Genomic DNA, 18,686 nt, shown 5'->3' on the forward strand with positions numbered 1-18,686 from the left:
ACAGTTTGGTACCAAAAGAGGTTTCAGACAAAGAGACAGCCTTTCGTGTGATCTCTTCAACATCCTGCTGGAAAAGGTAATACGAAATGCAAATGGCAAAAGAAATGGCACAATTTACACCAATAGTCTCATGTTACTTGCTTATGCTGATGACATAGACATCATAGGACGATCAGTAAAAGACGTAACTGATACCTTTAGGAAGGTCGAAGGAGAATCTGCGAATGTGGGTCTGGCGGTAAACGGCGAAAAGACCAAGTTGATGGTGTCGACGCGCAAAGCGTCCATAGAGCTCGGACGAACTGTGGAAGTTGATACCTATCATTTTGAGGTATGAGGTACCTCTGCACTGCCATATACACAACAAACAACATCAGTTGTGAAATAAGAAGAAGAATTGTATTGGCGAACAGATACTACTATGGTTTAAATAAGCAATTTAAAAACAAAGCCACATCTCGCCAAACAAAAATAACACTATACAAAACGCTGATACTACCCGTGCTAATATATGGCTCCGAAGCATGGGTACTTGCGCAAGCAGATAAGGCAGTGCTTGGTGTGTTTGAGAGGAAAATTCTTCGAAAGATCTACGGGCCGATTTGCGTTGACGGTGAATATCGACGTCGTATGAACCACGAGCTATATCAGCTATACAAAGACATGAATATAGTTAAACGTATCGAGATGCAACGATTACGTTGGCTAGGTTATATCATAAGAATGAGCGATGATGAACCCGCTAAAAAGGCGTATGAATACATGCCACATGGCGGTGCACTCAGAATCGGCAGGCCTAAGCTTCGATGGAGCATACAAGCGGATGAAGAAATGAAAAGGCGCGGTATTCCATAAAGCGAAGCGAAAAACAGAGAGAATTGGAGATATTTTCTTATTTCGTTCTATGGAACAAATGTTCTGTAATGGGCCAGCTAAGTAAAGTAGGCAAGTCCATATTTCCTGAGATAATGTCCTAAAAGCTCCAAAACTGTAAAACTTTTTCAAAAATGTCTTCCAAGCTTATTTTAACGTAATTTAATATGTATTTCGAGTTCTCTATGAATCAGAAGTTTGCTGATTTGGAATAGCCCCACATTACGGTACCTGCAGATTTCACGTATTTTAAAGCAAAGTCGTGATACAAAATCAATATATTTTACATACGGCATAAGTGGTCAGTGGCTGAGGGTATATCTCCGTAAGCACAGCTGACTCATACTTTCTTACATGTTGGTCGTATCAAAGTGTATAAACCCTTTCTAGCATAAAGTCCGAGGGTATAATTAAGACTAAGATTAGTTTTGTATATCGACATGTTAAAGACAATAAGTATCACTTATTTGCATTAATCATCCTTCTCTTCCAACCAAAATGTTAGGTAATTACATACAAAAACGATTATAATCTTACTATTTTATGCAGAATTAAATGTGTCTTCTAAAAAATTGTATCCCACTGTGCAATTATTGTTCAAACATCATTTTTCTTATCAACATCATATTTCATCCGTAACATTGTCATATTGGTTTTCTAGACTTTCTCGACAACTTGGAGACACTTAAACAAAACTTAAGTTTTCCCACACAAACTGATATGGCCGGATCAACCAGGGCATTGGTACGCCTGCAGGAGACATATAGATTAGATGTAGAACAAGTGGCCAGTGGTATATTAAATGGAAATAAATATGGGTATGTAACAAACAAATACATATGTATGTATATACAACATACAGAATCATTCAAACACATCATGACAATATATATACATATTTTACAAACATGTATTTAATGAGCAGCAACAACAACATTTCTTACATACATACATATTTATTTTATTTAATCCATTACACAAACAAAAGTTCTTCCATGACATGGCAAGACTGTTATGCGGTTGGTGAATATTTATATGCGATGAGAGATTACAATCATACCATACCATGGTTCAAGCAGACCACAAAAATATTACAAACAGATGCAGCTCTTACGGAGAATGATGGCCTACTGGATTTTATGGAAAATTTAGTGGAATATTATCGTAGCATGGGTAAGGAGGATATTGTTTCCATATACATACAACACATATATAAAGTTTCAATACCAATGCCTAATGTTTTCTTCAGGTGATTATGATTCGGCATTGGATCTATTGGATTATATTTTGGAACGCAGTCCTCAACGTGAATATATTGCGGAAAAGAAATTAGAATTGGAAAATAGTATGAAAGCTGCAGATCAGGAGAAACTTTTCAGGGAACCGGTTGTTGAAAATTTATATTATGTTAGCAGAACATTTAATTTTTGATAATTTCATATTTATGGCAAAATTTATTACTTTCAGAAAACCAAAGAATTTAAACAATTCGAAAGTTTGTGCCGTGGCGACTACGAAAATGTCTTTAATCCTGACCAAAAGAACCTCTTCTGTAAATATTTTACCAACAATCATCCTTATCGTTTGCTGCAACCATATAAAGTCGAACAACTTTCATTGGATCCTTATGTTATACATGTCTACGATGTTCTAACAGATGATCAAATAAATACTTTAAAAGATATAGCCAAACCTCATATGGCCAGATCAACAGTATTCAATTTGGTAACCGATGAACATGAGCCATCTGAGACAAGAACAAGCCACACAGCATGGCTGAAATATTATGAACACAAAGTGCTGCAGGACATGTTGCAAGATGTCAGTGATCTCTCGGGATTGGATTATTCGAATGCAGAAGATATGCAAATTGTCAATTATGGTCTCGGTGGCCATTATGGACCACATTTTGATTTTTTCACGGTAAATGCGATAACACATAAATCGACAATACAAATAATTCAAAAATAAATTATGAAATATTTATAGGAATCTTCTTGGTTTACTCCTGAGGATGGAAATCGTATCACAACTGCGATGTTTTATGTATGTATTTTCCAAACAAATTTTAATATTATGCTATGTATTTACAATTTCAATCTAACCCAGCAAAAAACTCTCATTACCAAACAAGTGAGCCAAGGCTATAGTCGGGTCGGGGCCGACTATGTGATACCGTGAGGATCCGATCAAAATTTCTTAGTGTGATTGCACAAAAAATGGAAAAAGGGATACATTACCGACTATTGCGATATCTCTGTTGTTTGACCACCTATGACAACCTACTTCACTTCGTTGTAAAGGTGATATTTTCTACTTTCCTTGCTAGGTTTTGCTTTCGATATACCTATTACAGAAGAGAGATTAGCTTTGAAATAAAACGTTGGCCTTTTCTCCAATAAGTTTTTTTCACATTCCGACCCCTGAATAATATCCGACCATTATCAAAAATCAAAAGGTTTTTTCCTCTGTTGGACCCCCATTAACACCCAAAACTTCGTGAGGATCCAATCAAAATTGCGATGTGTAGCGTGATTATAAAAAAAATCAAAAATGGGATGTATTACCGACTATTGCGATATCTCCGTTATTTGGTCATCTACGCCAACCAACTTTGCATCACTGTAAAGATGAGATTTTCTACTTTCATAGTCGGACTTTGTTTTTGGGAGATCCCCAACCAAAGCTGTGATATTCGTCATTATTATTAATATCGCAAAAATGAAAATTTGGGTTTTATTTGCGACTATTGTAATATCTTCGTTGTTTGATCACCTACGAGAACCTACTTTACATCACTAGAAAGGTGATATTTTCTACTGGTCGGATAATATTTAGGGGTCGGAATGGGCAAAAAACATATGTGGATAAAAAGACAACGTTTTCTTCCAAACCGAATATCTCAGATTCTGTATGAGGTATACCAAAAGTACAACCTGACAATGAACGTAAAAAATATCACCTTTCTAATGATGTAAAGTAGGTTCTCGTAGGTGATCAAACAACGAAGATATTACAATAGTCGCAAATGAAACCCAAATTTTCAGTTTTGCGATTTTAATTTTAATGACGAATAGCACAGCTTTGGTTGGGGACTTTCCAAAAGCAAAGCCTGCCCATGAAAGTAGAAGATTCCATCTTTACAATGATGCAAACTAGGTTGGCGTAGGTGACCAAATAACGGAGATATCGCAATAGTCAGTAATACATCCCATTTATCCATTTTTTTGGAAATCACGCTACAGGTCGCAATTTTGATCGGATAGTCACGAAATTATGAGGGTTAATGGGGGTCTCACAGAGGAAGAAGGCTATTGATTTTGGTGATGGTCGCATAATATTTAGGGCCGGAATGGGCAAAATAATTATTTGGATAAAAAGACAACGTTTTTTTCCAAAGCGAATATCTCTTCTGTAATAGGTATATCGAAAGCAAAACCTAGCAAGGAAAGTAGAAAATATCACCTTTACAACGAAGTGAAGTAGGTTGTCATAGGTGGTCAAACAACAGAGATATCGCAATAGTCGGTAATGTATCCCTTTTTCCATTTTTTGTGCAATCACACTCCGAAATTTTGATCGGATGCTCACGAATTTGATAATGAAAGTAATAAATATCACCTTTCTAATGATGTTAAGCAGGTTCTCTTAGCTGATCAAACAACGAAGATATCGCAATAGTCGCTAATAGAACCCAACTTTTCATTTTTGCGATTTTAATAATAATGACGGATATCACACCTTTGGTTGGAGATCTTCTAAAAGGAAAACCTGACTAAGACAGTAAAAAATCCCATCTTTAAAATTATGCAAAGTAGGTTGGCGTAGTTAGTCAAATAATAGAGATATCGCAATAGTCGGTAGATATAGTGGACAGGATACAAAGATGAAACAAATCTGCTAAATGCTGCTAAAAATCGAGAGCTGTCTATAATTTCATACAATAAAATAACAGAACATCTACAGATGATATATATAAATGTAATGTATACTATTGTATGATCGCTTTATATCCGAATAACGGATCCGCAAATAAAGAAGAAGAATAGTCGGTAATGCATCCCTTTTTTTCACTTTACCTGCAACCACACTACAGGTCGGAATTTTAATCGGATCATCACGAAATTTTCTCACAGAGATATATCTCTGTTCTTCTATAGAAGTCTATTAATTTTGGCGATTTCGATAGTAGTCAAATACAAAATTAAATATTAATTATTTTGGTTCAGTTCGCCTTAAGTCATTTGGTATAAAAGCCAGAAAGGTGAAAAAATTCGTATCTTCTAAAATAAATGTTTTCGAGTGAAAAGATTATGCACAGAGTAGTGGTGTAGGGTATCACATAGTCAGCCCCGTACCGACTATAGCATTTTCTCACTTGTTCGTAGATATATTGTACCTGGAACCTGAAATGTCATACTACTGTTATTTTTGTATGAAAAATAAGCTAAAATCCTAAAAGTGACAAAAATTCTAAAACATCTTTAGGCGCCGTATCAAAACGTGTACTTGTACTGGCAACTTTCTGGAGGAAGGCCAGAGAAAAAATTAGTTTCCTATCGTTTATGAAAGTACTAAAGGCCTCGACACATAAGAAGCATGTCATTCTTGCTGAAGTTAGGGTCAAAAATTCTTCAACCACGGATACCCAAAATAGCTACATTAGGTTGGTACCTTTATATGGGTGATATACCAAAACATAAATCTATGCTAAGGATTTTTGGTGGAGAATTTTGTGATCGCGGAGAACTTCAAGTGTCAAATTGCAGCTTGTTCGGTTAAAAATTGTAGCTAAAATCCTGAAAATACCAAAAATCGGAGGTACCGTTATATGGAGGCTATACCAGAACATGGACCTATGTTAACGATTTTTCGTGTAGAAGTTTCAAGGCCTCTGAGAACCCCAAATGTCAAATTACAGTTAGTTCGTTCAAAAAAATTTGCTAAAATCCCCAAAATATCTTAAATCGGGATGTACAGTTATATAGGGGTTATACCAACACGTTTGCCTATCTTGATAATTTGTAGTGTAGAAGTTTTCTGGGCATTGGGAACATCAAATGTCAAATTTCAGCTAATTCGGTCAGAAAATGTAGATAAAAAATTATATGGGGGCTATACCTAAACGTGAACTTAACTTGGCAATTTTTAGTGGAAAAGTTTTTTGAGCTTTTAGCAAGTTTTAGTGGAAAAAGTTTTTTTGGCCATTGGGAAATGTCAAATTTCAGCTAATTCTGTCAGAAAATGCAGCTAAAACCCTCAAAATCCTTAAATTGGGATGGAACTGTTTTATGGGGGCTGTACCAAAGCGTGGAACTGTATAGCCCATATTTGAACAGACGGGCAGACTGACATGGCTACATCGGCTTAGAATTATATATATATATATATATATATATATATATATATATATATATATATATATATATATAAGGAAGGATCTGACGTATTTTATTTTTAAGATATAGCGAAGAATTCGCGAAACTTTGCAAAAATATATTTTGAAGAAAGTTAATTGTTTCCTCACATTTCGTTGGAGGCGTTTGTTGTCGACTTGCTTATTTCCACCTTTTTTAAACTTTTTAGGGCGAAAAATCCGCTAAAATTTGCAAAAATATATTTTGAGGAAAATTAACTGTTTCCTCACATTTCGTTGCAGGCTTTTTTTGCCGACTTGCTTATTTCCAGCTTTTTCAATTTTTTAGCGCGAAAAATCCGCTAAAATTTGCAAAAATATATTTTGAAGAAATTTAATTGTTTCCTCACATTTTGTTGGAGGCTTTTGTTGTCGACTTGCTTATTTCTACCTTTTTCAAATTTTTTGCGAAAAGTGTATATGATGAAAAGTAAAAAAATTAACATTGATGAAAATGTGCGTAAAATGTTTTTGGAAATATCGCGGATTTAGTCGCGTTTTCTGTGGATCGTTTTCTTTTCAATGACGAAGCTGACACATCACTCGCGTTTTTGCGAAAACAGCGTTTTAAAAAATTTAGTGGCATGGGAGCTGTATCCGATTTATCCCAAAAATACTGTTTGATGCTACATCCACGGTTCTTGATGGATTTTATCGAAATAGGTTAGATCGATGTATTTTTTCTTGGATGATAGTGACATCGGATGCGCATAAAAAGTGTATGCACTTTGTGCAAATTATAAACGTTATACCGTTTTTTGCACACTACGCTGCAGGCGATGCTACATCTTAGCGGCCAAAATAAATCCTTGGTAAACCACATGCGCATCAAGCTATTTTAATTATCGTTGGAGAATAGAATTGAGATATGGAGGTAGTTTTGGAAAATCGTACTTATGTGTACGTAAAGTACTAAATGGTACTAAATATAGTACAACTAGGATTTGGGTGAACGGTCAGAGTTGAAAACCAGAAATTTGAAATTAAGATTACTATTGGAATATAGAATTGAGATATGGAGTTTTTTTTTGGAAATTCGTGCTTATGTGTACGAAAAGTATTATATTTAGCACAACTTGGATTTGGTGAACGAATAGAGCTGAAATTTGGAATTAAGATTACTGTTGGAGTGCAGGGTTGAGATATGGAGGTAGTTTTGGAAATTCGTACCTATGAGTACGAAAAGTACTAAATGGTACTAAATTTGGATTTGGTTGAACGGATAAAGATGGGATCCTGGAATTTCAAATTAAGTTTATTGTTGGAGTCTAGAAATGAGGTAGCTTTGGAAATTCATTCTTATGTATACGAAAAGTAATAAAAGGTACTAAATATGTATTAGGCAAACGGGAAGAGCTAAAATTGTGAAATTTGGAATGAGGGTCACTCATGGAGAGTTAGAAAGATGTACCAAAGGGTTCGACCTATGAGTGTACGAAAAGTACTAAAAGTTACCAAATTTAGTACCAATTGTATATAATGAACGGATATAGCTATAATCTAGAAATTTGGTATGGGGATCAAGGTGGGGGAGTGGCGATGATATAAGGAAATGGCTTCAGAAAATTTTTACTTATGTACTAAATTTGGTACAATTTACATTTGGATGAACGGATAGAGCTGGAAACTCGAAATTTGGAATTAAGATTACTGTTAGAGTGTAGGATAGATGTATGGAGGTAGTTTTCGAAATTCCTACTTATGTGTACGAAAAGTACTAAATGGTACAAAATTTGGTACAAATTGGATTTGGTTGAACGGATAGAGCGGGAAACCTAACCTGGAACTAAGATTGCTGATGAATTATAGGATAGATGTAGGATGTAGTTTTGGAATTTCGTTCTTATGTATACGAAAAGTACTAAATGGTACAGAATTTGGTACAAATTTGGAAATTCGTATTTATGTGTACAGAAAGTATTAAATGGTACTAAATTTGGTATCATTTGACTGACTGATTGATTGATCAAGGCCCAGAACAAACAGTTGAAGCTAGAAACTTAAAGTTTTGTGTGAGAGTCCCTCTTGGTCCGAAGGTGTCAGATAAGGTTGGGTTTTTAGAAATTCCGACATGGTACCTAATATGGTACCATGTACGGAAAGTACTAAATTTGGTATCATTTGGTATTATGCGAACGGATAGAGCTAAAAGCTTGAAATTTGGAATGATAATCAAGTATGGGGATTAGGGTTAATATAAGAAGGTGGTTTGTGTACGAAAAGTACTGAATGATACTAAATTTTATACAAATTAGATTTACGTTAACGGATAGATCAGAATCCTGAAGTTTGGAATTATGATTACTGTTGGAGTGTAGGTTTGAGATATGGAGGTATTTTCGGAGACTCGTACTTATGGGTACGACAAGTACTAAATTTGGTACAATTTGGGTTTGGAGGAACGAATAGAGCTGGAATCCTGAAATTTGGATTTAAGATTACTGTTGGAGTATAGAATAGGGATATGAAGGAAGTTTTGCAAATTCGTACTTAATGGTACTAAATTTGGAACAATTTGAATTTGGGTGAATGGATAGAGCTGGTCATTTGGAAATTCGTAGGAGAGGTATTAAATGGTACTATATTTCGTATTGGTTGTAGGGAATGTTTTTGAAATATGTACTATATTATTACGAAAGGTACTAAATGGTACACCCAATACAACGTTAGTGTGTGGGGTTGAGATATGGAGATGGTTATGAAAATTTGTACCATAGGGGTACGAAATTAATACATTGTACAAAAGTTGGTATTGGGTCTTTCTGGAATTCTGAAATTGTGTAAATGCATAATATAAGTGTACGGAAAATGCTAGATGATACAACCTTTGGAATAATTTTGGTATTAGATAAAGGTATAGAACTGGGTCACAGGTGATTTGTGGGGTTGATATGAGGAGAAAATTGGAACTACAAGCGTGGAATGGAATATATCTGGAATTCCGAAATTTGTTAACTATTGGTGAGAGATGTTGAGATAGTGAGCAGAGGTCCGCAAAATGCCACTCGCTTTTAATGCATATTCGTGATTTCGTGCTTTTTTCATTGCTTGCTATTGCTATCTCTGTTTAATGCTATTGCTTGCTTTGCCTTTACTTTCATGAGTGTGTGCCAAGTGCACACACACAACACACTACAAGAGCTCGTTGCTTTTTTTTTGCACGCTGCCTTCGAAAAAGCACGTTGCATTACAAAAAGCAGTAGATATTTCTGGTCAAGTTTACATGTTAATAAACATAAAAAAAATTAATGTTGAGACAATAAAAACAATTACTAGTTTAGTTTATCCTATTATTAAAGAAACTCAAAGGAAAAGCGAAATTTGGCAAATGTATTCATTTATTCAAACAGAAGATGGTACGATACTGTGTGGTGGTATGCAGTATTGTGCATACTGCATTTGCGAATCGTGTAAATACTAATGTAAAAGCAAGCAAGCATGCACTAAAGCAGTGAATCATTTTTTGGGGTGAATCTGCTTTTTGCACATTCATATTTTTAATATGCAAGGCACTGCACTATTCGCTTTTGGGAAAAGGCAATAGAGTGTGCCTTTTATATGCATTTTGCGGACCTCTGATAGTGAGGGCGTTTAAAAACTATACATACTATAATCGTACGGAAAGTAATAAATGGTACTAAATTTGGTACAACTCGGATGAAAGGATAAAGCTGGAATTTTGATAATAGGGTCACTGCTGGTGCTTAGGTTAAAATAATTTGCAGAAATCACAAAATTTGTATAGGGTGAAAGGATAGAATTGGGATTCTGAAATTTGGTGTGAGGGTCAATGTTCATGTGTTTGGTATTAATACGAACGAATTTGAATTCAAATAGTCTTACAGAAACCATTAGTTTTAGGCATGTTAGGAATCGAATTTTGAAATTTGAACAAATTTTTCATATTTTATTTTATACATTTTCAAACTATGAACGGGGTAAATAAAAAGTCTGTTTGCATCCCATCTTCTATTAATGTGAACTTTTCGCTAACGAAGTAGCGGACACATGCTAGTATATATATATAAAATTGCCGAATGTAAATCGGGACTAATATTTTTCGTAGGCAAGTAATAGCCAAAAAGTTCAGAAAATCCTACTTTTGTAGGATGTGTTGATTAGGTCTGTCTGTGGAATAATAAAGACCACTAACTATTAAGTTTGTCTAATGATTATTTTTTAATTAAGACATCAACATTAAAATAAATCACACTAAAGCAATTCTAAAGACAAATTTTCTTTAAAAATTGTATCTACTTTTAGCTTTCTGATGTCGAAGAAGGTGGCGGCACAGGTTTTACTTTCCTTAAACTTTTGGTAAAACCTCGCAAAGGATCATTGCTGTTTTGGTATAATTTACACGCCTCAGGCAATGAAGATTATCGCTCCAATCATGGTGCTTGTCCTGTCTTAAAAGGTTCCAAATGGAGTAAGTTTGAATATATAATCTTTATTTTATCAGTAAAATAATTTCATGAAAAAATTGTTTTTGTTTTTTTATAGTTGCCAACATTTGGGTCAGAGAACGTGATCAGTTCCTAACAAAACCATGTGATCTCACAACAAATCATGAAGTGTCGTTAATTTATAAAGATTTTGAAGAATAATAGCAGTAATAGTATTATATAGTTACTAAATAAATTTAAAATTAAAAAATAAGTAGACAGTGCCTTTTTCTTTCATTATGTGAACGAGAAAGTTTATGAAATTATACCCTACACCACAATGTAGAAAGGGTATTATAAGTTTGTTTTTCCGAAACTTCATGTAACAACGCGAAATATTCGTCGGAGACTCCAAAAACTCGTAACTCAAAGAGATAAAGCGATTTTGCGATGTGTGTCCGTCCGTCCATTAATAATTGTTGTCAAACTCCAGACCGCAGTTATGGATTGACAGTTCGCCACTAAATTCTGAACGGAGGTCAGCTTCAAACCAGAATTGTTATTGGTGATGAACGTGAAATATTTGGGGAGTGAAAGGGACCAAAAACTAAATTTTTATTTGATTTTCTAGCGGCTCTGTATGTCGCAATAATTGTCTGATCGGCGTGAATTTTAAGTAAGGTTTGGGTTTACGACAGAGAAGTAGTTTGCAATTTAACATGATGATCAAATAATATTTATCGTGTTAACCCTTTCGGTGATTCTATGCCATATGGCATAACCAGTTTTTGAAGTCCGTTTTAAGGCAAAATACTTATGGGCACTCTTTTTTTTAATAATTTTGTATTTTTCCCTGAAGTGTTATCTAAAAATAATTCGACAAAAAATTTTGATTTGTGGACCCAATACATTGTTATGTCTCAAAGAGCAAGCGCTCCTCGTTCGATTTAAAATTTGCATGAAAATACCATCTTATAATTTTATATATTTTATTAACAAAAATATTTTTTTTGTTAACTTTTTGTATTTAATTTAGTAGATAATCATTGCCTTAATAATTAAAACGAAATAAAGATCCGAAATATAGTTCAATGGAGCTGCCAGATTTTTTATATTTCGTACTATGCCATATGGCATAGATTTTTCCCAACGGAAATGTTTCACTTTGTTTGACTCCCAGATCTTCTATTGTAAAACCCCTAGATCTTCTATAAGAAGATCTCCAGATCTTGTATAAATAGACCTCCAGGTCTTCTATAAGAAGACCTCCAGATCTTGTATAAGTAGACCTCCATGTCTTCTATACGAAGACTTCCAGGTCTTCTATAAGGAAACCTCCAGATCCAACATAGGAAAACCTCCAGATGATGTATAACAATTCTTGCAGATTTTCTAAAATAACTCCTCCAGATATTATATAAGATGGCCACGTCTTCTACAAGCTGACCTCCAGCCCTTCTATAAGATGACATTCAGGTGTTCTATAAGAAGTCCATTAGATTTGCTATATGAAGACATTCAGGTCTTCTATAAGAAGTCCTCCAGTTTTTCTATAAGAAGGCCTCAAATCTTCCATAAGAAGACCCTAGCTTTTCTATAAGAAGACCCTAGGTTTTCTATAAGAAGACCCTAGGTCTTCTATAAGACGCTTTAAATGTTCTAAAAGAAGACCTTCTATGTGAAGACCCCCAAATCTTCTAATAGTAGACCTCCAGATATTCTATGAAAAACCTTCATGTCTTCTATAAGTAGACCTCCTGGTCTTCAATGAGAAGATCTTATGCTTTTCTGTAAGAAGGGCCCCTGCTCTTCTATGAGGAGACCATGTGCTTTTTTATAAGAAGGTCTCCTGCTCTTCTATGAGCAGACCTCCTGCTCTTATATAAGAAGACCTCCTTCTCTTCTATAAGAATACCTCCCGCCCTTCTATATACAAACGTCCTTCTCTTCCACGACGTCCTGCTCTTCTATGAGCAGACCTCCTGCTCTTGTATAAGAAGACCTCCTTCTCTTCTATAAGAATACCTCCCGCCTTCTATATGCAAACGTCCTGCTCTTCTATGAAAAGACGTCCTGCTCTTCTATAAGCAGACCTCCTGCCCTTATATAAGAAGACCCCCTTCTCTTCTATAAGAATACCTCCTGCCCTTCTATATGCAAACGTCCTTCTCTTCTACGAAAGACGCTCTGCTCTTCTATGAGCAGACCTCCTGCTCTTGTATAAGAAGTCCTCCTTCTCTTCTATAAGAAGACCTCCTGCCCTTCTATATGCAAACGTCCTGCTCTTATATGAAAAGACGTCCTGCTCTTCTATCAGAAGACGTCCTGCCCTTCTATATGCAAACGTCCTGCTCTTCTATGAAAAGACGTCCTGCTCTTCAAGGAGAGGACCTCCTGCTCTTCTATAAGAAGACCTCTTGCTCTACTATAAGAAGAGCTCCTGCTCTTCTATAAGAAGACCTCCTGCCCTTCTATATGCAAACGTCCTGCTCTTCTATGTGAAAACATCCTGTCCTTCTATGAGACGACCTTTTGCTCTTCCAGGAGAAGACATCCTGCCCTTCTATGAGAGGACCTTCTGCTCTTTTACGAGAAGACGTCCTGCTCTTCTATAAGAAGACCTCTTCCTCTTCTATAAGGCCTCCTGGTCTTCTATAAGATGAAATTTAATTAAAAACTTGAATATTTTAGTTTTGTTTTTTTTTTTTCTTTAAATACATTCTATGCCATATGGCATAGTGTCCAAAAACCACTTTTCCAAACAAAATGTTAAAAAATTTGTTTTGATTATTCATATAGTGGGCTTAAGTATATATAAAATTGGAAAAATATATTTTTCAGATCAAAAACAAAAAAGAAGCACCGAAAGGGTTAAAAGGACCAAAACTTTTGTGTATCTTTATTCCTGGAAGACACATTCCACCCACATACATATGTTTTATTCGGAATATGAACTATCGACCTTTCCATTGATGGCCATTATGTTCATATACGTGGTTAAATGAGTTCCAGCTAGCATACATAGCGGTCCCACAATATTTATCGTGTATTTAACTATAATCACGGAAGAAGTCACAGTTATACATAGTTCAATACTGACAAATTTTTGCAAGAGGTAAGACTTTTGGTCAAGGTAAATGACAATAATGATCGGATAGTACTTCTGGAGGGACTCTTCCGTCATATTCCGACAAATTACCCCTAATGAAAAATAGATCAATGTAGGGTTAGATAAGGGAAATACTGTCTAATATAAAAGTGGGTTGATTTATCGTTTCGGTGTGTTTATAAAGAACAATATTTACGGTACGAAAATATTATCAACGAAAGCTAATTCTAAATGTCCTTTGATTTAAGAATTCTTAATAAAAATTATATATTTTTTTAAGAAAAATATATGCCAAAAATTGTTGATATAAGGATATGGTTTTGGAAATTCGTACTTATGTGTAAGAAAAATACCAAATGGTACTAAATTTGGATTTGGGTGAATGGATAGGGCTGGAAAGCTGAAATTCGGAATTAAGAATCCTGTTGGAGTGTAGGATTGAGATATGGGGGTAATTTTGGGAATTCGTACTTACACTCCGTTTCAAGTCAATAGCACATTTCAAATTGCTTTTTGTTACTTCAATTTAGTCGGTATCCAATTTTCAGTAGTTTATTTATTTTGCACCATCTCTGTTCATTCCTTCGCTTTTCTTTAGTTTTTTATAAAACTAAGATAAAACTGTCAATTTATGCCAAATTTTTAAAGTCCACAGCTTTTATAAGGTCTTATTTCCCCGGTATTAAAGTCATAGTTCGACCAATTTAAGCGTTTTAAACTTGAAATAGCTTTTATTTATTCCAATTTTAAAGAATCATAACAGTAGCATTCAAAATTTGCATTTTTACTCAAGTTATTAAAGAATGTGTTATTCCGATGAAACACTTTTAATCGTACAAATTTGGGCTTTTTGAAAGAAAATTAAATAAAATTATAACGGTACGTTATCGAAGCCAAACCTTTTGTTGAAAGATACTTCATAAGATTACAAACCAAGATATATAAACATTCCACGAATATCGACTAAACTGAAGTAACAAAAAGCAATTTGAAATGTGCTATTGACTTGAAACGGAGTGTATATGTACGAATACTATCAAACGTTAAATTTGGATTTGGGTGAACGGATGCAGCTGGAAAATTGAAATTTGGTATTAAGATTATTGTTGCGGTGTAATATTGAAATAAGGGGGTAGTTTTGGAAATACTTATGTGTACAAAAAGTAGTAAGTGGTACTAAATTTGATCTTGGGTGTATTTTTTATAAGAATGTTTTACCTTCGAGGACAGAAATCCCTTAATTAAAGCGACTTAATAAATATGGCTCATTGTTGATGGGTAGGGGCGAGATTCGGTTGATTTTTTGGAAAGAGAACCGTTCCTAGAATCTTTTTATGTTCTAGAAAGTTGTTTATTGAAATCTTAGGTACATTTTTGTAGTTGACTGTATCCTATTTTTGGACGGTTCGGTATCTGTGGGCCTGAATTGGAGAAAAAAGTATAAAAATCTAATATTTTCAAAAGTTTTTGACTATTTTCACATTTAAGAACCGGTCGTAGACATTTCGTATGTTCTAGAAAGTTGTTTGCTGATATCTTTGCTACATTATTGTGGTCCATTGTTTTCTTGAATTTTTAACGGTTTAGTATCTATGGAGCAGGGACCGAGAAACGAGGATAAAAATCGCATTTGATTTGCTATTTTGACCATTAAGAACCGTTTCTACAGAGTTCGTATGTTCTAGAAAGTTGTTTACTAAGATCTAAGGTAGATTTTTCTATCGGTAGATTTTTGATCGGTTTGATATCTGTAGACTAAATTCCGAGAATTGACCTTGACGATTTTGATCTTGAAGGGGAGGTTGAATGGATTTTACGTGTTCACAATTTCTTTAAGACGAGAGCTACAAATTTTGTTCTACGAGTAAACTCAAATTCTTAGCGGTTTAGAGGACATGTGCTGACAAAATGATCCCTTTTAACATCAAGGCCTCAAGTTGAAGTGATAGAGAAAAAAAAATCGCCGGGACACATATCTTCTTATTTTTGGTCTTCTATCACGCTGCGGTGTCAGAATATGGTTAGTAAACCATGACTCAAAAAATTACACACAGTGTAATTTAAAATTGGTATTATTACAACAATATTTTTAATCTTTACCATTTTCATATTAAATATATGCAAAGTGTGCCTGATCGAAATCCTGGTTTTAGACCCCAAGTATGTTTGGACGAAATCCGTTTCAGACAATTTGGAGTCCGTCTGTCTGTCAGGCTGACTGGAGCGCACGATAACTCCCGAACGGATCAACCGATTATGTCCCAAATTTGGCTTTCGTTATATTTTGTCCAAACTTAGTTTAAGTTCGAAGATTGGTTATATCGGTCGAAAATGTTCAGAAAATTTGTGCGATAACTCTTGAAGGAAGTAAACGATTTGGTCCATCGTGAAATTTCTACCAGACTTATATGAGGTTCTAATATGGACTCAATCGGTCCACTCCTTCGGGTACCTCCCACACAAAATTTCGGAAAATTTCGCTTTGATTTTTGCCCCATATGATTGTACAAATATTATCAGGGGCAAGTCCATACTTCCTGAGAAAATAACCCGAAAGGTGCAAACAAACCCCATGTCTACCAGATATAGTTCAGTTTTAAATATTAACTATATTTGTCCACTCCTTCGGCTACCTCCCACACAAAATTTCGGATAAATTCACTTTAAGGCCCACTCTCGAATCACTTTAATTTCTGTTGAAGCAACTTGCGTACGCTGCCTCCTTTACGTCGGCAAGAGTTTTTTCAGAGGCAAGTCCATACTTCTTGAGAAAATAGCCTGAAAGGTGCAAAAAACCCTATGACACCATGTGTAGTGGTTGGAGCGCAAGATAACTCTCGAACGGATCAACCGATTTGGTCCAAAATTTGGTCTTCGCAATATTTTGTCCAAACTAGTTTCAGTTCGAAGATGGGCAATATCGGTATTTCCCCCAATATTTAAAAAATGTCACTAAAATGGTATGCACGATATCTCTTGAACGGGGCAATCAATTTGGTCCCAGCTTTTGATCTAATAATATTTTATTCAAATTAAGTTTAACATCTAAAATGGTCCATATCGGTCCTCTCCTTAGGGTACCTCCGCCACAATAGTTCAACATTTATGACTAAGTGCAGTTTAGAGTCTGTTCGAAGATCCTTGGGAAATGTATACCGATGCTGTTCGTTGTGGTCCCGTTTACAGCGAGATATGTTTTCCGTGAACAAGTCCATGCTTCCTGGCATACTAATCCAATAGTTATACTATGACCCACTAAAGTGACGAGTGGGCGCTATATCAATCGAAAAATATGTCCCCCAAAATAAGATCAACTTCCACAATGGACTATGTCGGTCCATTCCTTCAAGTACCTTCTCCGTAACATTTTGAACTTTAATCCCAATCCACATTTTTGTCGGCAAGTTCAAATGTCCAAAAAGAGCCACGAAATTCTGTACGCAGACGAAAGTTTCGATTCATATAGGCTGAGGGTATGTATATCTCTGTCGACTGATACTTTTTTTACTTGTTTTTATATCCTTTCCGCATACGAAGTAGCGGGCACTTTGCTAGTCATGTTTAAGGCGTGTAGATGATTGGTCTTCAGCACCCGACCCTGACTATGGCTGCTAGCTGAGTATTCAGACTTGTTTTTCTCATATATGGCCCTCTCTACTAGAGCATCAAGCGCCTACCATTAACCCGCTTCTTCTGAACCCAACATTAGATGGTTTTAGATGCGTGTTTTGGTCCGCGCTGGTATTTTATTTCTCACCCACCCTACATAAATGTAGCTCATAAATGTGGTATCTGTAAATATCATTCCCTAACACGTGGCCAATGGAAAACACCCATCAATAAAAATGAACTTATCTTTCCCCCATAAATTGAATTTAATCGGAGTTGGTTATACAGTCCATCCGTCTGTGCATGAAAATTAAGGATACTCATTTTTTTCAAAGGACGAAAGGTATTGCTTTTACTGAGAAACGTTTCAGATTTTAATATAAATAGCTTCCATGTACATTTTGGCCCGATTTTATGAATTTGACGCATCAAACACAAAACTGGACAAAAATTGCGAGGTAATTTGGAAAATCTGAAGGAATTTGGCCGAGAAAAAAATACGTCAAATTATATTGAAATCGCGGTGGTGTAGGGTATTATATATTCGGTCCCTTCCAACTTTGATCCTTTCCTTACTAGTTTTCTATCGCCATGTTATTTTTAATACCTGAGAAATACATAAAGAATAATTTATAAACGTATCACAAAATGTATAAAAGTGAAATTTATTTTTCCTTATTCTCTATGTATATTATTGCTATGGCTCTGTTCCAGAACCACCAAGAATCCAAATTTCAAAAAATGTAGACTCTTGCAGATTCTGGAACCGAACTATTATTTACGCTAATAGTTTTGGTTTATTATTTGCTTGCATCATTTGTCAAACCACAAGGTCTTGCACGGTCTTGAAAACCAGAATGACTCCAGATATTGGCAACTGTAAAGAAAATAATATTCAAGAATAATAAGTAAATATTTTCTCAAAAAAAAAAAAAAACTGTGGAAAACTTACTTCGTTTGGTGCCCTTTACAACAGGACAACCAGCGTGTAAAGTTCGAGTATCTGGTTCAAGAGATTTATGCAGATTAGGCCACATTACCATTGCTCCCTTGATGGGCTTTAGATAAACATTTAACTCTGGGAAAATGGTATAACCGCCTTGTGTTACATCAGATAACTATATTGGGATACATTATATCAAAATAAATATTTAAATTGACTTAATTTATATGTTTACTTACATAAAACATGTTCGTGGTAATTCTATCGCCGTAAAGTCCACGAACAGGATCAGTTAACTGTAAACAAAAACACAAAAATTTAATTGATTAATCTCATTTCATTGATTATTGA

General features: G+C 35.1%; 1 protein-coding gene across 1 annotated transcript in view; it reads left to right on the forward strand.

Annotated features, from left to right (window-relative positions):
- LOC141389483 (prolyl 4-hydroxylase subunit alpha-2-like) overlaps positions 1–18,686 on the forward strand; it is a 63,734-nt gene that overhangs the window by 22,551 nt on the left and 22,497 nt on the right. The window contains exons 3-7 of the mRNA XM_073961017.1: positions 1,535–1,691; positions 1,862–2,046; positions 2,123–2,280; positions 2,341–2,796; positions 2,863–2,919. Of these exons, the coding sequence (XP_073817118.1) occupies positions 1,535–1,691; positions 1,862–2,046; positions 2,123–2,280; positions 2,341–2,796; positions 2,863–2,919 (1,013 nt within the window). The remainder of the gene's footprint in view (positions 1–1,534; positions 1,692–1,861; positions 2,047–2,122; positions 2,281–2,340; positions 2,797–2,862; positions 2,920–18,686) is intronic.

Source organism: Musca autumnalis, unplaced genomic scaffold (genome assembly GCF_047663935.1).
Source record: "Musca autumnalis isolate F117 unplaced genomic scaffold, ASM4766393v1 scaffold_1, whole genome shotgun sequence".
NCBI lineage: Eukaryota > Metazoa > Arthropoda > Insecta > Diptera > Muscidae > Musca > Musca autumnalis.